We start from the raw sequence: 21,915 nt of genomic DNA, 5'->3' as shown, positions 1-21,915 counted from the left end.
TGCCTTTTGCTGTGGTATTAGAGAAGCTAGAGATTCCAAGAGGTTTGGAGGGAGTGAATTCCAGTCATGGGGGTAGCCTGGAATGTCCTGTTCAGGGAACAGTGAGCAAGTAGGCCAATCTGACTGGAATGTAAAGTGTGTGAGGGGGAGTAATATGAATGAAATCAGTCAAGAAAGATAGGTTGGAGGCAGACTGTGAAGGGCTTTATATCCCAAACTGAGCATTTGTATTTTCTCCTTGGGTACTGGGGAACCACCAAAGCTTATGTGTAGTTTGGTTCATAACCTGTTACATTAGTTATATTATGGGGATATATATACACATATATAGTGTATGTATGTACTATATATATGTAAAGTATATGCATATATAAAGTACATGTACATGTGGGATGTGTGTATGTATTTTCTCCCCCCCCCCCCCCCAGCCTGTTATAACATTGTTTCTGTGAGGAAATGCCTTCTGCTACCCAATTTATAAACCAATGAGGTTTGTCAGGCGAGGACTGATGCATCGCCTATACCTGGTTTAAGGAGCACTCATTATCAGGATGGATCATTTGTGTCTTCTTTCCTTTGTTCTTGGAACTATTTTCAGTTCAGGTTAGCACCGGATGTGAGGACACTGCCCCAAAGGAGGTGGCCATGCTTGATTTCAATAGCTGAAAACCTCACCACCTGGTGGTAACTTAACCTTCTGCCTGATGTTCTGAGGACAGAAGCACTCTGTGGTGGGAGCTGTGTTTGAAAGCTGGGTAAGACCTGTCACAGCTAAAAACAGTACTGGAATATATTGCCTTTGAGAATACAGGCAAATAGATGCATCTAAATATATTACCATATTCTAAATAGCTCAACCATGACTCTTTCCCAGCCTCTTTACGTCCCCTGTCCCGTCCCGATCACCTCCTGTCTCACCCTGCTCATCCTCATCCAGATTGGTTCATCCTGTCTTTGCTGCGACTCTAGAATGTATTTTAAAATTGGTGAAGGCTAGTGTCAAATACTTATTTTCTATTTACCTCCTCTATTAATGTAATAAAAGGCAGTGTGTTGTAGAGGCTAAAAGTCTAGCCTCTAAGCCAGAAAGACCTGGGTTCAAGTCCTTGTTCTGACATACATATGCTGTGTTACTCTGAGCAAGACACTTCAGCTGTCAGTTCTCTGGGCAGTCCTCTAAGGTGCATACAAGGCGCATTGTTAGAAGAGGGAGTTCCTTCACTCTGTGCTGTTGAAATCACAAGTTCAGAACCTTTGATCACCTATTAGAGGATAATACCCAGGAGTTCTAGAATATTCTCTGCTTATGGATTTCTCAACGGATATTAAAACCTCATTCCTTTTAGGCACTTAGTCCTAAATGTGTTTTGATTTGCGCACACAAAATACTCATAATTCCACCATTATTTTCTAATATTTCAAGTGAAATAATAACGATGATAACTAGCATTTATATAGTGTTTCAAGGTTTACAAAGTACTTTACAAATATTATTTTATTTTATTCTCACAGCAACCCTATTATTCTCCTAACTTTACAGATGAGGAAACTGAGGTAGACAGAAGTTAAGTGATTTGCCTAGAGTCACACAGCTAGTAAGTCTCTGAGGCTGAATTTGAAGTCCGGTCTTCTAGACTTCAGATCTAGCTCTTTTTACTCTTTTCTTAAACTGTGGATTGCGACCCCATATGGGGTCACGTAAGTCAATGTGGGGGTTGCAAAAAATTTAGCAACAGTAAAAGGTTTCTGAATGCACAACAACCACAAATTAATTCAAAATCAAACTGTAATGAATTTGATGTGTTTCTGGCAGTGCTTGCCTGTGTTGCATTGCACAACTTCACTGTAGCCTTGGTTCTGAACACATGACATGCCCATGCAGCACCAGCAAACACTGCTGAAACATGAAAAGGGATCTTGAGTGGAAAAAGTATAAAAAGCCCTGCTCTAAATATATACAAATCAAGATTCTTGCCTTTAAAAAAGAAGTTTCATTTCCTCCCCTCTGCTTACATGTAAAAATAATTTTTCACATGTATTTTTTTTAAGAAATTTTGAGTTCCATAATTCTGTCTCCCTCCCTTCCCCCTCCCTGAGATGGTAAGCAATTTGATGAAGGTACTACATGTTCAGTCATCTTGCCTTTTTTTTTGTTTTTAAACCCCTTGTACCATTCTAAGAATAGACTAGCAAGGGCAGTCATCCCACTTGAATCTCAGGTGTGCCCTTATGGAAATGGTCAGAAACTTGAGTATAGAGGTAGCGTAGCATGAAGAAAAGATCACTGGTCTGTGAGTCAGAAAATCTGAATTGAGTTTCATGTCTGGCGTAAGCCAAAGAAAACCTTTCTGAACATTAGTGATTGCCTTTCCAGTCTTCTTACAACTCCCCTCCCCCACATGTACTCTTTGATCCAGTGACACTGGCCTCCTGGTTGTTCCAAGAACAAGACACTCCATCTTTGGACTCTGATCATTTTCTCTGGCTGTCCCCCATGTCTGCAATGCTCTCCCTCCTCTTCTCTGCCTCTTGGATTCCCTGGCTTCTTTCAAGTCCCAGCTAAACTCCCACTTTCTACAGGAAACCTTTTCTAACCCTTCTTAATTCTAGTGCTGTCCCTCTATTGATGATTTCATATTTATATTTTTATATATGATAGATAATAAATAGTTCATATTTATTTCATATATGTATGTATGTAGCTTGTGGATATATAGTTGTTTGCATGTTGTTTCTTCCTGTTGGACTGTGAGCTCCTTGAGGGCAGAGACTGCCTTTTGCCTTTCTTCGTATCTCCTGCATTCAGCGCAGTTCCTGGTGCATTGTTGTTGTTCATTCATGTCTGACTCTTTGTGATGCTGTGGACCGTAGCTTGCCAATATTGTCCTTGGGGTTTTCTTGGCAAAGGTATTGGAGTGGTTTGCCATTTCCTTCTTCAGTGAATTAAAGCAAACAGAAGTTAAGTGACTTGCCCAGCGTCACATAACTAGTAAATATCTGAGGCTGGATTTGAACTCAAGTCTTCCTGACTCCAAGGCTCAGCGCTCTTTCCCCTGAGCCATCTAGCTGCACTAAAATTTTCCATGAACTGGAGCACTGGCCAGGCCCACATCCTAGTTGACCCATTGGAGAGTGGGCAAGATGAAGTGCCACCATAGCCAAGCACATCACCGCATGCCTGGTACATAGCAGGCACTTAATAAATCCTTATAGACTGGCTGATTTATCAAAGGGAGATCATGATACTTGTACGATCTACTTCACAAAGCTCCTGGGAGAACTGCTTTGTAAACCTTAAAGAGGGTTTGAAATTCAAGGCAAAGTGCTGGGTAGTCCCTAGGGCCAGCTAGTACATAGCAAAACCTCAGATGACTGAATGTAAGCTGCATTCATTCACTCATTCATTCATTCATTCATTCATGAAATGAGGCATTTGTATCCCTAGCATCTAGCTCAGTGCCTGGTACCTAAATGCTTGTTGATTGATTGACCAGACCCTAACAAATGAGATCCTTTAACTAAAATGACTTTTAAATGACTTATATGACTTTAAATGACTTAACTAAAATGACTTTAAAATGACTTTTAAAAAATACTTATTTATCAGAAAGAAGCAAATTATAAGAAGATAAATATGTCACACCACTCACCTTTTGCTAGAGAGGTGATGAACTTAAAATGCAGAAAGATACTTATGTTTAAGCCTGGCTAATATGGAGAATTTTTTGCTGGACTATAGGTGTTTATGATGAGAGGTTTTTTTTGTTGTTGGTGGTGGTGATTTAATCATGGGGAGTGATGGGAGGGACAGATTAGAATGCATGTAAAATAAAATAAAGGCTTGGGGGAAAAAGAAGATGAATATGATAGAGATTCAGAATGGAAACTTTTAGGGTATGCCCTGGTTCTAGTACATGCATTCCTTGGGGTTTTTGTTCACAAATTCTGTAATTCTTTATTGCAATAGTTTTCAAAATGTGGTCTAGGGACTCCTGGGGACCTTTTTAATGGGTCTTCAAGGTTAAAACTATTTTTTCTAACAATATTAATCTGTTTTATTTTCTAACATGGTAAATGTCAAGATGTATCCCACATAAACAAAAGCTTTTTGATGGGTCCTCAATAATTTTTAATAATGTAAAGGAGTCCTGAGACCAAAAAGCTTGAGAACTGCTGTTTTGTTAGTACTGAAAGATCCTCTGTCATTAAACAAAGACTTATTCCAGTAAGTCATCTCAGCTTATTAAATCAGGGAAATGGACTTAGACCTTTTTTAGAGAGAGTTTCAACAACAAAGACTGAAAGAAAGAAAAAAGATTTTTGGTTAATTGTCCATTAGCAAGAATATTAAACTAGCTAGCATGACCCATTATCCCAAGCATTCCAGTCAATTGAAATTTTTCTTTCTGGAGGAAAGAAAAAGACCAGATTCACTGGTCATTGTCTGCAGTTTTAGGGCAGGTGTAGTTGGTGTTTTACTTTGGGCAGATCACCAACCTGGCTATATTCAGCTCCCTCCATATGAAAAGGGGGCATGGGCCATAGAATGTGAGACCAGATGAGACAGTCATTGAGCCTTGTCAAATCAGGGTCATGAAATCATAAACTTAGAGATGGAAGGGACCTTAGAGGCCTTCTTGTCCAACACTCTTCATCTTATAGATGAGGAAATAGATCTCAAAATATTAAGTGACATGCCTAAGGTCATACAGATTATATCAGAATCAGGATTTAAAGTTAGCCCCTTGGACTCCAAATCTGGTACTCTTAAGGCTATGAGGTGCAGTGCATAACTTTTGGAGGTGCAAAAACTTTTAGACTCCTAAGTTACTGTGTATCACCAGGAAAACTAGGTTATTCATGATATACTGATGCCTTAATTAACAAATAATCTAGGAACGCAGCACCTTTTAACCGAGCTTTCCAGGCCCCAAGACTGAGGCTGTGATGGCTGAGAAACCACCAGGGAATTGTTTTCCTCCCAGAAAAGGATAAAGGTCGGACTATATGACCTCTAAAGAAGCAGTATAGAACAGTGGAAAAAGTTCCAGATTGAAGTCAGAGGACCTTGGTTCAAATCCTTTTTCTGCTACTCATGTTTGATCTTAAGCAAGTTAATTCTGTCAGCATTCAGTAGCTCCGTGGGTAGAGTATTGGACTTCAGAATGAGAAAGTATGAAAACTGCCTCTGATACTAGTGTGGCCCTGGGCCAGTCACTTAACCAGTCTTATCCCCAGTTTCCTCATGTAAAATGAGATTAATAATAACACTTACAATTAGGTTTGTAGGGATCAAATGAGTTAAAATATGTAAAGGGCTTTGCAAATCTTATTTTTGTTATTGCTATTCAGTCATGTCAGTCATGTCCTCTTCGTGACCCTATTTGGGGTTTTCTTGGCAAAGATACTGGAGCGGTTTGCCATTTCCTTCTCCAGCCCATTTTACAGATGAGGAAACTGAGGCAAACAGGGTGAAGTGACTTGCCCAGGGTCACACAGCAAGTAAGTGTCTGAGGCTGCATTTGAACTTAGATCTTCCTGCCTTCAGGCCTGGAACTCTATCCACTGTGCCATTTCAATGCCTTACAAACCTTATAACACTACATAAATATTAGTTATTATGACTATTTTCTGTTAAATGAGGGAGTTGAATTCGATAGGCTCTAGTGATTTTACCAGCTCTCAGTCTTTGATCTTTTGATCCTATGATAAGGTCCTTTCCAGCTCTAAGATTTTGATTCTGTGGTATTTTGGATAGTGAAGAAAACTAAAATAGAATCTTTTGGATTGTTAATATTGCATTTTATTTGGGTAACTGGGAATTGACTTTTATTTTCCTTCTTTCTAGTTAGAAGAGCCAGACAGAAGACTGTTGTGGTGTCCCACAGCTGGAACTTATTTATTTTGTGGTGATCATGCTTGTTAGCAGCATCCTTTGTGATGGGTGCAAAAACCCACTCCAGGGCATGCCTTGTGCTAGGTGCAGAAATCTACCCCAGACATCTGTGAAAAGCATCACAGGTGTTTGGCATAGGCAGATTTGAAGTTACCTCTTATCTGTTTGACCTCCAGCATCCACATATCCTTTCTAAGCCTTCCTTTCCTGTTCTATAAAGGAGGAATTCTAATGCTTGTAAGACATATTCACATTTCACTGTGGTGAAGAGCCGTTGAGCTAATAAGGTTTTGTACACAGGTAGGTGGCATAGCGGATAGAGTGCCAGGCCTGAGGTCAGGAAGATTCATCCTCCTGAGTTCAGATCTGTCCTCATACACTTACAAAGTTGTGTGACCCTGGGCAAGTCACTTCACCCTGTTTGCCTCAGTTTCCTCATCTGTAAAATGGGCTGGAGAAGGAAATGGCAGACCACCCCAGTATCTTTGCCAGGAAAACCCCAAATGGGGTCATGGAGTCACATATGACTGAAAGGACCAAGTAACAGCAAGGTTTTGTACAGTACTGTCACAGTGTCTGACACCTAGTAGGTACTAGATAAACATCAGCTATCATCATAATTTTTATTATCACTGTGTGAAAACCAGCCATTGTTATTTGAATATCATTTCACCTTACAAAGAGGGGAAATTTTCTGATCAGGAGAAACTTCTGGGGTCCTATGCCAAGTAAAGCGCTTACTCTGCCTTTTTTAGTACAAATACATAAATATATGTGTTTTTTAGGCCAGCCAGTCAGCAAATATAATTACACAGATGGAGATTGCCAGTTGGTCCAGCAACGTTAGCTTCAGTGAAAGAATCATGCTGTTTGAGGATCATTCACTGGTGCTGTGGTTGTTGGTGGGGTTTTGGTATGGCCCGCAGTCAATAATCCTGCATTTTTGTATTTTTGTTGGTATAAAATGGAAACTGGGAATGTTAGTTTGGTCTTTTACCTGGGCTGCTGGTTTTTGAAAGTGTAAAAATTAAGCTTTCTTTTAAAATAGAAATAAGAAAGAAACCAGTATCCTGAAACAGAATCCCTGTAATAATGTCACAGTATTGAAAAGTATTCCCTTCACTTCTCTCCTCCCTGGGAGGCAAAGCATATTTGTTAGATTTGGATAGCTTGTAAGGTACAGTGACAGCTCATGAGCATTAGTGAAATTACACCAAAGGCTGGAATGAAAATTCATCAGAGCAGGATTTGTTGGACAGTAATCGTTTCCTGTATGCCTCAAATAATAGGGGCAATTCAGAAAGTTTTTAGAGTTAGCTTTCACTCTGGTTAGGATTCTTCATCAGTATTGTTTTTAGGATTTACTATTTCATTCTGTTTGGGGAGGTAAGAGTATTAAGACGAGTACACATCAAGATGAATACCTCATTTTGTTTTCCCAAAATTGTGTTTGAGTTATTCCAGAATAGACTTCCCAAAGTTTTTTTTTCTTTCTTTCTTGTCTTTTTACTAACTTGTTTTTAGGTGAGGAAACTGGGTTGAGCAGGTGTGAAAAGGAGAACTTTATTTCCACGACCTCAGAGAAGTTCTGTAAAACGTTTTGGAAAATTGGAATGGATATAGATAGAGATATTTGCTTGAAATGGTCAAATCCCAATTTTAGTTTTAAATGGCAGTTGTAGAATGGCCACAGATATTTTTAGAAGGATACCTTAGTGAGCTTGTCATTGCTGGCCATTAGCAGTTGGAAAAATGCCGGACACGTACCCCAAGGAAGTGATTGACCGAAAGAAAACCTTCATTTATACTAAAATATTTGTAGTAGCACTGTTTACAGTAGCAAAGAACTAGAAATAAAGTAGATGCCCATCCAGTAGGGAATGGCCAAACCAATTGTGATTCATGAATATGGTGGAGTATTATTGAGCTGTAGGAACAGTGAGAATAATGAATACAGAGAAATATGGAAAGACTTTCTTCAGTTGATGCAAAGTAAAGTAAGCATAGCTTGGAAAACATTGTACATACACAAGGACTACAGTGATGTAAATAGAAAGAATAACAACCACGAAACAATCAAAACTGAAAGTCATTAAATTTATCATAAAGAACAAGACCTTTCCCTACGCCCGTGGAGAACCTGGGTCCACTGGGATGAAATATTGCATAGAATGTCAGATTTTTTTGATGTGTTGATCACTTTTACTATTTTTCTCTTCCTCATTTCTTTCTTTTTTAAAAAATTTTTGTTATAAAGGATGGTTCTCTGGGAGGGAGGGGGATATAGGAGAAAGTGAAGGTGATATAAAAACAAAAAAAATCAATTATAAATCTATTTATAAAAAAGAAAAATGCCCATGTCAAGTAAGTGCCTTCCCTTAGCTTAACACTTTTGATGTTATTGATGAGAACACTCTGGTTCTTAACATTCTAGTTGTTGGTTTAGAGCTGGCCATTGCATAGTGGTCTTAGAGAGAAGTCTTTGTCCAATTAGTCCAATGGACACAGCTTCTTAATAAACACAGTGTTTTTGGTGCATTTACAACAAAAAACTTTGGAAAGCCATCTAGGTGGGTATATGAGTGTTATTTATTCTTCTAGTGCTGGCTAATAATGTTCTTCTGCTGCTGGTAATATTTGATTTGATTATTCTCTGAAATGCTGGCTCTCCAGCATTAAATACCAGTGTCTTGACCACCAATGCAATACTTAACTTGTTTTTAGCAGTTTGTTAGGGGATGAATTCAGGGCTGTTAGGTGCTAGAGAGCTTCATAGTTGTCAAATCCACGTTTTATTAGCAGAATGATACTATAAATAAAGTATGTTGGTGATCCTCCAGTTGCTTTGAATGATAGCTTTTTAAAATCAAAAAGCGATGTGCCATGTGTGCTTTGATCTCCTTTTCCCTCCCCCTTTACTAAGGATTAGCTTTGGCTAAATGCGTCTTTAAAAGTCAGCTTTGAAAATTGCGGGCTATCTGTGAACCTCTTGAGGAACATTATTATATACTCTTTGTGGAAAGGAATTTGTTCAGTCTATCCAGATTGATAGAATGCCTTTATATCTCTCCAAAGAATAAACTCCTCCACTTTTCTTCCGTCTCTCAATCCTCTCTGCATTTTTGAGCTTTTGTCTTATAGGGCTTACAGCTGTTGTCTACAGTATGCTTAAGATTAGAGGTTGTTATTTTAACCTTGGGGCAGGTAGGTGGCACAGTGGGCACAATCAATTTGTTAGATTAGCAGTTACCAATAAATTGGGTCAGTGCCCTCTCTCAGTGACCAAAGACTCTGAGAGAGGACCAACAGGGTACTCCTTCCCATTACTTCCTCTTTGGATGATGGGAGTAATCCTCAGGTCATAGGCTTAGTCTGTAAGACATGGGTGTAGTCTGCAATGGCTTTGATTGAATCAACCTGAATTTGAATTATTTGAGTTAAGTGTGTAGTGGCTGAGTTTACAAAGGTAGATAATTGTTCAGTCATTTTTTCAGTCTCTGTCTGATACTTCAACTCTTCCTGACCCCATTTGGATTTTCTTGGCAAAGATACTAGAATAGTTTGCTATTTCTGGAGAGGGGCTTGATTTTTATTGTTAGTGAGGAAAATGTAATTAATTTCTCAAATTCACTTTACATGCAACTTTTCAGAAGCAAATGTATTATTGTTTCCATCCTTTAAAGCATAGGTTTCCAAACTTATTTGGCCTACTGTCCCCTTTTCAAAAAAATAAATTACTTAATACCCTCCCAGAAATCTACTTTCTTCAGCCCTTTAATGTTGGTTTTTTTTTTTTTTGAAATTTGTCTTCTTTCAAAAATATATAAAATATTTTTTAGAAATTATGTATCTTAAATTTAATAATTCATTGTAAACTTGTGGGTTTTTTTCCTGCATTGAAATTTTGATAATGCAATATTGTATTATGTAATTATATAGTATTGTATCATAAACAACTCATTACATGCACATATTCCTGACAATATGTGCTGGACTTCCTGAGAGTGCATGACATGCTGGCCTGCCAACACTTGGTTGTTAAGACCTGTTGGCAGACTTGACCACTCATTGGTTATAACTTGCATTCTATGTGTTTAATTTGGAAAATAATGTGATCTCTATGACTTTAACTCTGCTACACAACAGAAGAAACATGTGCAAATGGTTTTTCAAAGTGTTCTTATCTTTTTTCTTTATGCTTCCAACGTCCCCTTATTTTTATTCAAAATCTCCCCAGTTACACCCCAGGCTACTACTGCCACCCCTGGACTGCTCCAGCACCCCCAGGGGCCAGTATTGCCCACTTTAGCAACCTATGCTTAAAGCCTCACTCAGGTGCCACCTCCTTCATAAACCAATAGCAAGATGGTGAATACATTAGAGATGCATATAATGTTTTCATAATTGATGTTAGTGAAAAAAGAAGATACAGCTTTGGGAGAGAAAGATGAAGATACACTCAATTGTAAGATTTTGCATTTATCTACAATTCTACATTAAACCTCATCTTAAATTCAACTGTTCTAGCCTGTTGAGATATTTATGGAATCAGAGTCTCATTCATGTCTTTGCCCTGCTTCAGAAGCTCTATTGGGTCCCTACTTACTTACTGCCCTTTGGGATAAAGTACAAACCCTCCTACCCTTTAAAAGGCTCTTCTAATACAACTTCGTTTAGCTAGGTGGCACAGCGGATAGAGTACCAGGCCTGGAGTCAGGAAGACCTGCTCCCCCGTCCCCTTCCACCCCCCCCCCCCCCCGCAAATTACTCATTACTTTGTATTTACTTTTGATATATAGGCTATCCCAAAAATCTTAGTGCAATTTTGTCTATAATATTTCAACATAATTGTACTTCTGTATATTTTAATTTACACGGTTAAAACATTATTCTGAGATGGGGACATGGACTTCACTGGACTACTCCTGGTATAAAAGAATTGAGAGCATTCTTTGAGAGCCAGACAGACTGTAAGGTATAGAATTATAGTCAAATTTGGGATCAAGAGTCGTATGAGAGAAAATATCACAAACGAGATCTTGCAAAGTTTATTGGGCAAAATATGTTTTCTCTGAAGTTGACTTCTAAGGTAATAGGGAAAAGTAGATTAAGTGTTTGATTCTCTTTGATTTTTTAAAAAATGATAATATTTATCATATTGAATCAATCAACAAACATTTATTCAGGGCTTACTATGTACCAGGTACTGTTAGGGATTCAAAGAAAGCAAAAAACATGGTTCCCTACCTTCCTTCAAGGAGCTCACATTCTAGTGGGTGAGACAACACGCAGACAACTATGTTTATGAAACATATATACAACATAAATGGGAGGCATGACTAGACTAGAAGAAAGGCACCAGCAATTGGGGGGGGGGGTGATGACTAGGAAGCCTGGGCAAGGCCTCTTGCAGAAAGTTAGATTTGAGATGTGTCTTGAAAGGAGCCAGGGGAACCAGGAAATAGAGGTGAGGAGAGAGAGCCTATTGTGGACATGGGGACTAGCCAGCGAAGTCACAGAGTTGGAAGATGGTGTTTTAACAGGAAGGCTAATGTCAGAAGGGAGTAATGTGTAAGAAGATTGGAAAGATAGGAGAAAGTTGGGTTATGAATTTAATCCTGAGGTAACAGACATTTTATTGTGTTTAATAACAGGTCAGACAATGTGCTTAAATGTTGGGGAGATAGAAAGACAAAAGTGAAAATCCCTGCCCTTAAGGTACTTTCATTCTAACCTGAGTGTATTCTGTCTCTTACACATAATGGCTTTGTGACCCTCTCCAGTGGTCCTAATCTATATGTTGCCAGTGAACGCAGATGGCTCCAGAGGAGAAGGTGAGGCTGGTGACTTTGTCCTGCTTCAGAAGCTCTATTGGCTCCCCACTAACTGCCCTTTAGGATAAAGTACATACCCTTCTACCCTTTAAAAGGCTCTTCCTTTAGTTTCTTTCTACCTCACTGTATGGTTCTGTGTTTTTATCTGATAGTTTTTAGGTTCCAATTCTGCAAAAATGGGTTCATTTTTGTTCTCATCTCTCTTTATTGTGTTAATTTTGTAAGTATTCTTTCTTTGCCCTGATGATGTTGGCAGCTTCCATGGTTATTTGTTTTCATCTACCTATTTTATTAGCGTGCTGTTATTCCCTCTTCAAATTCCTTAATCAAGTTAATACAGCCCTGGACTAATCTCATTAGTTATCCCTCCCTCAGCCTAATTACAGTGTTGTTTTATCACTTCGCAAATGTCTTTTTATCTGAGATGATTAGAAAATGTTTCCGACTAATGTTCTAAAAGATGTTTCCCTGAAGTTGACATCTCACATGTGGCAGATATTTAAATATTTTAGAACTTTGTCAGACAATACAATCAGCTAAATATTTAATAGAAATTTGTCCTTGTGCCTTGTTCTGTCATTGATGCCTACACATTTTGCACACTCTTTATATACTTTCACTATTTCTTAACAAGATTTATAAATCACAGGATCATAAGGAAGGAACCTTTAGGGATCAGCTAATCTAATCCTTAGAATGACACAGTGGAAAGAACATCAGCTTTGGAATCAGAGGACTTGGATTTAAACCCCTTTTCCTATACTTGTGATCTTCATGTTTTATTTAACAGAGTAATTACCACAGAACTTAGCTCCTATGTATCTGTTTTTTTTTTCCTCTCTAGGCTGAATAGATTAAAGACAAGAACCATTTCTTATGCTTCTCTTGTATTCTGTCCCTTGTAGTACCCAGGATAATGCTGGGCACATCACAAGGACTCAGAACTTTATTGCTAGCTTTTGTCAAGGAAGAGTTGATGAGATTTGGTGATGGATTGAATAGAGAGGAAATCATAGGAATGATATCTCTGATGTGAAATGTGAAAGGGAGGAGTAGCTATTGAAGTTGTTGTGAGTTTAAGACTGCCTAACCTGTCAATCAGAAGTGAACATTTTGATTATCTAAGTGTGCAGAATGGGAGTCTCACACACATGTAGAAAAGTACTTTTTTTTTTTTTTTTGTCAAATAGGGTATTGATTTAGGGAGCTGTCAGTCCCATCCTGTCCATCCACAGGTTTTAAGTTAGTTTTACCCTACTTAACTGTGTTTAGAACTGTAAGTATTTACTGATGTAATTCCCCCTAATTTTTTTTCATAGGTATTTAACTGTTAACGGGATTTAAGGTAAAGAATTGTATGGTGAGAATGGTCTTGCCAGCTTGACAAGAACTCTTAAAGGTCTATGCAGCAATTATAACTAAAGGTTGCCACTTTTTCCATGGATTTATAGTGTTAGAGTTCTGAGGAAGCTCCAAGATCATCTAATCAAACCCACTTCACTTTATAATTAATGAAACTGAGGACTAGAAGAGGGAAAGTTGCCTGTTCTAATTTATACAATGAGTTAAACATAAAACTGAGATGAGAACCCAGATGTATCTGGAGTCCCAGTCCAGTACACAGAATTCAATTTAGCAAATATTTATTGAGTAGGTACTTGATGCAAGGGACTGATCTGGTGTGTAGAGGAAAGAGTGCTGGCTTTGGGGTCAAAGGACCTGAGTTCTAAAGTTCTAGCTCCCAGGGCTTTAGGAAAAGCACTTTGGCAGCTGTGTGCAGACTGGATTGGAGAGGAAGAGATTTCAGGTAGAGAATTTAGGAGGGGGTTTGTGATAGTACAGGTGCCAGGAGGGATCAAATCCTGACCTAAGATGGGGGTTATGTGAGTAGAAGGGGATGAATGTTAAAGTTGGGGAGGCAGAATCGATAATAATTGGCATCTGATGGAAAATGTGGGGTGAGGATGACTCCAGCCTTATGCAGCTTTGTGTCTAGGTGCAGGGGTGGTGTACCTGCGGCCTTCTAGGTCCTTGGGTGTGGCCTTTTATTAAGAGGATTTGTTCTGTGAAGTTTGGATTCAGTCAAAGGGCCACACTTGAAGACCTAGAGGGCCACATGTGGCCTTGAGGCTGCAGGTTCCCCACCCCTGGGGGAATAATGGTGCCCTCAACAGAAATAAGGAAAAGGAACAAGTTTAAGAGGAAAGATAATGAGTTCTGTTTTGGCTATATTGTACTGGAGATGCTGTGTGAGACAAAGGGTATTATAATGTATAGGACTATGTTGTTAGAATCAAGATGACCAGTATTTAAGTGTTGCATGAGCCAGTCCTGTCTCTGTAATCATGGGCAACTTTCTAATACTTAATGAGACCTACAGTTTCTGTGGAGGTAGGTAGCTAGGTGGTACATTAGATGATAATACTGGGCCTGGAGTTAGGAAGGCTTCTTTTCCTGAATTCAAATCTGAACTTAGACACTTACTAGTTGCATGACCCTGGGCAAGTCATTTAATCCTGTTTGCCTCAGTTCTACATCTGTAAAATGAGCTAGAGAAGGAAATGGCCAACCAGTCCAGGACCTTTGCCAAGAAAACCCTAAATGGGGGTCACGAAGAATTGGGCATGGCTGAACAAAAACAACAAGCATTTCTGTACTTCTTTAAACTTAAAAAACACTGTTCGTACGTATTCTCATTTGATCATTACCGTAACCCCTGATTATCCCCTATGACCCTAAAATTATGGAAAACTGGGGGTTCCTTATACTGATGAAATCACAAGTCCAGACTTTGTTCTCCACAAAATATGTTTAGATGGCTATATGAGAGAGAGGGAAGAGGAGGCCCTATTGATTTTATTAGTCCTGAATTAAACCCTAAATATATGGAACTGGGGCCAGTATTATTGTCCTGCCCATTGGACCGTGTTTTCTCTAAGACAAAGAGAACTTTCATGTTTGAGTAAACACCCAGGTGCATCGTGAAACTGCCCAAGTGTTTAAACAATTGGCATAGGCCTGGTGGTTCAAATGGGTGACTTCTTTGAAAGGCTTTTGGGTTAGCTAATGCTTTAGTACAATGAGCATGAAGGAATTTCAGTATTTTTTCTATAGCTTCAAATAGTCCGCCCATTACAAGTGCCAGAAGGATCAATCACTTTATTAGACGCTATTAATCATAGCTCTCTTGTATTATCTTCATCTGATGAGAGATGATTTGTTTTACTTTTGAAACCTGTTCTGAATATTAGGAGCTGAGGCAGTGAAATAAGCAGAAGAGGAGAAACAATATATGTTCACAAAGGAAAACAATATGCGTAATTATTACAACAATAGAAATGGAAAGGCCAAACAAACTTCTAACTGAATTGTGTAATTATAATGACTGAGCTTGAACCTGGTGACCTGTTGAGAAATGCCCCTTCCTCTCTCTTTTGCAGAGGTAGGGAATCTATGAGTGTGGATTGTTGACTATTCTGTCAGATCAGTTAATATGCTGATTAGTTTTTTTGAACTGCTTTTTCCTTTTCTCTCTTTTAAATGCTTGTGAAGCTATGGAAGGGATATATTTTGAAGTGAAGGTGATAGAAAAATAAAAGATTTAACACATAATATTAAAATTTTTTAATTTTAAAAATATTATTACCTATATTTTATGATTTTATATATTATTTTGCATTATTATTGAAGCCTCATATGAAATAATTTTTAGAAGACGTATTTGATTATTGAGAGTTATCATCTTGAATACAATGGACTCGTGATTCATACATTTGTAGAAATGTTGACTATATGATTTTGATCCATGTCAATTGCTATCCTCATAAACTCTATTTATTAAAAAAATTATTTTTGTATTTGTGGTTAAATGGCCCCAGTTAGCATTAATTCATGCCATTGATAAAAGTAAGTGCTAGTTGACTGACTGAATGAGCAATGCCTTAAACTTTTACTTGTTCAGAAAGTTTGGATTATGCACATATGTAAAACTCAAGTAACTTATGTGACACAACACTTTTGTCTTTCAGCAATTTTTTCAGCTAGTAAAATTACGGAAACTTGGACTTAGTGATAATGAAATTCAGCGACTCCCTCCAGAAATTGCTAACTTCATGCAGTTGGTAGAGCTGGATGTGTCTCGAAATGGTAAGCAAAAGATTACTGATTATTATTTACTATACTTTGTGACCTGACAAATTGAATTGAGTAAGACATTATTGCTGGAATATGTACTTTTCTTGAATCTTGTGGTTCTAGGAAATATTTGTATCCTGAATGCTTAGGACAGTACCTGACACATAGTAAGAGGTATAATGGAAAGAGGGCTGATGACTTGATGTTAAGGAGACCTCGGTTCTGATCCTGCCTTAGATACTTATCAGTTGTGTAATACCTTACAAGTTACTTATCCGCTCTCAGCCTCAGTTTCCTTATTAGTAAAAGGAGGATTCTGAGAGATTAGTGAAAGTTAGAGAAAGTTAGATTTCCACAGAAGAGTTAATTAAGTTCCACAGAATAATTAATGAAGTGTCAGCTTGAACAAAGAAGGAGTAAAAATTAACCAGGATAAGGGTCCCTAGCCAATCCAAATACAGTTTGTGATTTTGCAAAAGCCACAGACTCAGAATGTTAGGAAAACTGGCCAGATAAGGGTCAAGATTGAAGAGAGAACTGCCTCAAATGTCTACCACGCATACTTAATTGCCTAATTGAATATTACCTGACGCACCCACAGGGAGGAGTTTTCTGCCATGTTTGAACATGGGATGTATATTGGGGGAGAGGTGGACATACCAAGGAGTTGCATGTGAGGGGCATATAGGGAAGATTGTAACCCGGAAGGGAGTGGACCAATCCATTCTCTGAAGGCTGGTACTGAGCTGATGCTGCATCAATCTGCATCAGTCTAACAGAATAAAGCTGGTCTTGCTCCTGTATTCTCTACTCCCTCTAAGGGCTGAGTCTGCTCCTGCCCAGGAATGTTTTCCATCTCCTTTGGATTCCTCAATAATAATAAACTGCCCTTGATACCTGAATTTCAGTGTCAAGCATATTTCTAACAGGATGATTTGAACCTATCTTCTGGGGTTTTTGTGAGTCTTAGATAAAATAATGTGTATAAAGGGGCTTTGCAAACTTTAAAACACTACATAAATGCTAGCAGTTATCACCATCTTCATCATTGCTTGGTGTGGAGTAAAAAATAATAAAACTACCTGTTATTCTTGAAGAGTTGAATCAACTCTAAATAATTGCAAAATACTTACCAGCCCACATTCTTTTTTGAAATCACTTTGTTCTTTTTAATGCAGAATGTTTTTTGAGATCTATTCTTTTGTACTTGCCCAACATTCATTTCCTCTTCCTGGGACTGTGTGTACTTCTAAGCATTGTTAAACACTGTTGATTTAATGAAAACAGATCTGCAGTTGTGTTTCAGGGATATCTGTGACACATTTATCCTTTAGTGTAGTGTTGTGAGTGTTTTTAAATGAAAAAAACCAGTTTACTTGAAAAATTTTTACTATTTCACAAAATATTCATCTTAGTCTCTTTTTTAGTGACCATCTTTATCAGTGGTCATATGTCTGTTTAGTTAAACTCTATCCTGAAGAAGCCCACTATTAATGTTGTCTCAATTCTACAAAAATATTTTTATTTAAAATGTGGATGCTAACAAAGATAAATAAAATATAAAGAATATATTCTTACATAAGGCATAGAGCTTTTAGCATTCAACTAAATAAGATTAAATGAATAAACAGACAAAAACATGCAAAAATACTTTTTGTTTTGTTTTCCACTTCAAAGTGTTGATAATTCTTGTCAAGAAATTGATAAGCTTTAATAAAAGCAAAAATAATTCTGGTCTCTGATAAGAATGGAAGTGATCAAATGGAAATTTTTTTCTGTCACATTTCTTATATGAAGGTTTGTATACAAGATTTAAAGACATCAAGCAAAAATATATATGGCCAAAAACCATTCTCCAATTGATAAGTTGTCAAAGGATATGAACCAACAGTTCGTGAGGAGAGAATTGAAAAATATAACAACTGTAGGAAAGAATGCTCTAAATTAGGATTTGGCAAATATGATGGGAGGGCCAAATCTGGTCTACTACCTGTTTTTGCATAGTCCTTGAGCTAAGAGTAGTTTTTACATTTTTAAATACTTTTAAACATTTTAAAATACTTTTAAATAAATACTTTTACATTTTTAAATTTTAAAATAAGTTTTTAAAACTTCATGTTGTACTATTCTAAGTACAATACCATTTTACTTAAAAATGTAAAAACCCTTCTTAGTTCATCAGCTGTACAAAAACAAGCTACAGGGTTTGGTGCTGTAGTTTCTCTGAACCTTCCTCTCAGTCACTAATAATTAAGAGAGATGCAGATCAGAACAGCTCTGAGTTTTGACTTTACACCTAGCAAATTGGCAAGGAAAAGAAAAGAAAGATATAGTCAATGACACAGGGGCTATAGAAGGAAAAGAACACTAATGTGTTTTTGGTTGAACTGTGAATTAATCGAACCATTCTGAAAAACAGTTTGGAATCATGTCAGTAAAGTGGCTGACTCCCCAAGGATGTCACCTCCAAAAAGAGAGTGTCCATGTGCACCAAAATATTTATGTTGCATTTTGTGGTAGCAAAGAACTGGAAACAAAGTAGATTTCTATCAGTTGGGGGAATGGCCAAATCGATTGTGGTTCATGACTGCAGTGGAATATTAATGAGCTGAAAGAAACAATGAATATGATGAACACAGAGAAGCATGGAAAGACTTACATGAAGTGATACAGAGTAAAGTAAGCATAGCCAGTAAAACTATCTAAATATTATTTCAACAGTGTAAATGAAAAGGTGAACAACCATAAAACATTTGAAAATGAATTTGCAGAATTACAAAGAACAAGCTTGACTTCAAAGAAGAGATATATGAAAGCACCTCTGCCTATTCCTTTGCAGAAATGGGGGGGTCGACAGATGTAATGCCAGTTTTTTCATGTATTTATCAATTTTATTGATATATATATATATATATATTATTTTTCCCCAGTTAAATGTTAAAACAATTTTTAAACATTTAAAAAAATTTTGAGTTCCAAATTTTCTGCTTCTCTCTTTCCCTTGCCTCCTCCTTCCCTGAGATAGTAAACTATCTGATATAGGTTATACATGTGCAATCACATAAAACATTTCCATATTAGTCATTTTGTACAAGAAGATTTGAATAAAAGAAGAAAGAAAGTGAAGAATAGGACGTTTTGGTCTGTATTTAGAAATTATCAGTTCTTTCTCTGGAGGCGGGTCAGTTTTATTGATTTCAATCAATCAAAATTTATTAAATCCTTGTTATATTCTAGGTGCTGTTTTAAGTGCTAGAGATACAAAAAAAAGACAAAAAAAACCACCCACTCCTGTCCCTTTGGTTTTATATATGTGGGTGTATGGATTTTCCAGCCATATATAAACCATATGTATTTTATATACACATATTTATATTGTATGTATATATTATATTTATACATAAGACAAATAAGAAATAATCAAACAGGGGAGACCCTAGCATTAAAGGGGATCAGGAAAAGCTTCTTGAAGTAAGTAGAATTTTAGTTGGGACCTGAGTGAAGGCACATAGGCCAGGACATGGAGATGAAGAAGAAAAGAATTTCAGGCATGAGAGATAATCACTAAAATGGTCAGTTGGGAGATGGTGTGTCTTGCATAATAGCAAAGAGGGTATTGTAAAGTACATGGGCTAGAATAAGGTGTAAAAAGATTGAAAAATAAGAAGGCAGATGGTTATGAAGGGCTTTCCGTGAAAAAACGGGATTTTATCTTTGATTATGGAAATGATAGAGAGTCATTGGAGTTATATTGCATATGGAAGTATCACGGTCAGACCTGATTTTTAGGAATATCAGTTTGACAAGGGAGTGGATAGGGGACTAGAGTAGATGATGAGATCACCAGGTGAAATAGTATAGAGGGAGAAAAGGTCCCAGTACAGAATCATGGGGCGGGGGGACACTCACAAATAGTGGACATGAACCAAATAAAGTTCTAGCAAAGGAGTCTGAGAAGGAACGGACCAGTAGGAAGGAGGGGAATCAATAGAGCGCTGTCATGAAAACCTGGAGAGAAGAGTATATTGACAATGTAAAAAGCTGTCAGAGAGGGCAAGAAAGATGAGGATTTAGAAAAGAACATTAGGTGTGGCCATAAAGAGATCATTGGTAACTTTGGAGAGAGCAATTTGATTTGAATGGTAAATTCAGAATACAGATTGCAGAGAGAAAAGAAGAACGTGAGAACAAAGTGAAGCGCCTGTTGTAGATGGCTTTTTAAAAGGAGTTCAGCTACAAAAGGCAGGAGAGATTTGGGTTCAGAGAACCTGGGTTCTAATCCAGGCTCTGTTACATGTGTAACTGGGTAGTCACTTAATCTTTCTGGGCCTCACTTTACTCCTATCTAAAATAGGAGCTAGATAGATTAGGTGATCTGTAATATAGAGTTCTTTGATTTACATTCTCTGATCGCCAACTTTATTTGAATTTCATATGGCTTTTCAAAAGCAGGAGGAAAATGAGTGATCCTTTGTTTCTGAACCTGACCCAAAGTTGATTAAAAGCCAGTTTTTTAATGACATATTTTGTTTTTATGTTGCCTTCATTAATTTCCAAATATATTTCTCTCCTACCTTGTCCAGAAAGTGAGCCAGCCACTCCTTGTTAAAAAGAATAAAAAAGAAAATGAGGAAAAAAGTTACCCAGCAAAACCACTCAATACATCCATACACTTTGATAAGATATGCGATATTTAACATCCATAGTCTCCCATCTTTATAACTCTTAACTCTTCTTGGGACCAAACGTGGCCATTATAACTAGACAATTTTCATTTTTCATAATAACTAACCTGGTGATAGTGAGGTAACAGTGTACATATTTCTGTGCAGAAAGCATTCACTTGACTTCTTAGAGACACATGTCTTCATCCATCAAGTAACAATGAAGCATATCTAGGCAAGACTACCTCACAGGACTGTTGTGAAGACCCAGTGAGTTAATGTACATGAAAGTGTACTATTAGCTTGATTACCATGCTTGCCTGGAATGTGAGCATAGCTAGGGAGCATTGTAGATGTTGACATTGATCCCTTTTGAATTAAAAATATGCTAAACCTTAAAACTGGATGTCATTTAACATATGAATGAAAAGTAATGCCATAAAACAGATGCTCGAAATTACAGAATCTGGGGGAGAAACACAGTAGGAACTTTTGTAATTGGAGGTGAAAGGCTGAAATTTCAAGCTATTAGAATCATATTGGGAAGACAAAGAATTGCATTAGTTTTTGAGTCAAAAGAGCATTTAGGTAAGGAAGTGAACTCAATTCATTAAACATTTCAAAGTCTATACCATGTGCAAAGAACTGTGGGAGGTTCTGGGGATACAGAATATAAAATGAAACCATCCTTGGCCTCAAGAAAAGATCATTCTGGAATTTTGAAATTTAGAAGTGGTATGTACCTCCCTCCCTGTGCAGAAGTAGAGAATTGTGGGTATGGAATGAATATTAGGGCATATACTATTAGACTTGGTTGGTGTATTGGTTAGTTTTGCTGAACTGCGTCCTCCTTTTTTAGAAAAAAATATTCTTAATAAGGGAAGGCTTTCTGTGGAGGGGAAGGAGAGGAACTTATTTGGAAATAAAGGTGATAGATTGAATTTTAAAAAAATCATTTATTAAGGACTCACTATGTGCAAATTACTATGGTAAGTGCTAGGGATGAAAACAGAATAGCAAGACAGTCTGTCTTCTCAGGGAGCTCACTTTTTAATAGGGGGAGATAATACATATAATAGGTTTCAGCTCCAAGTCAAATGGGAAAGCCCAGTGTCCGTTAGGGTCCACCAGTAAAGCAGATAAAGGTATCTTCTTTATTGTATTTCCACTACTGATCCATTACTGATGTTGGACCCTTTGCTCCAGGGCTGAGGACTTTCATGATGAGACTTTTCTGGGCCTTCAATTGCTGTAACATGCCGCCCCTCCAAAACAAAACAAAACCAAAACAACATTTAAAAATATTTTATTTTTTCCAATTATATCTAAAAACAGTTTTTTAATATTTTAAAAAGGTTTTGAGTTCCAAATTCTATCCCTTTCTGCC

General features: G+C 37.4%; 1 protein-coding gene across 2 annotated transcripts in view; it reads left to right on the top strand.

Moving 5' to 3' along the window:
• Positions 1-21,915, top strand: part of LRRC1 (leucine rich repeat containing 1) — a 184,148-nt gene that overhangs the window by 47,514 nt on the left and 114,719 nt on the right. For both annotated transcript variants that reach the window (XM_036767575.1, XM_036767576.1), the window contains exon 2: positions 15,759-15,876. In XM_036767575.1, the coding sequence (XP_036623470.1) occupies positions 15,759-15,876 (118 nt within the window). The remainder of the gene's footprint in view (positions 1-15,758; positions 15,877-21,915) is intronic.

Source organism: Trichosurus vulpecula, chromosome 7 (genome assembly GCF_011100635.1).
Source record: "Trichosurus vulpecula isolate mTriVul1 chromosome 7, mTriVul1.pri, whole genome shotgun sequence".
Lineage (NCBI taxonomy): Eukaryota > Metazoa > Chordata > Mammalia > Diprotodontia > Phalangeridae > Trichosurus > Trichosurus vulpecula.
The sequence above is the reverse complement of the archived record's forward strand: the minus strand, read 5'-3'. Positions and strand labels throughout refer to the sequence as shown.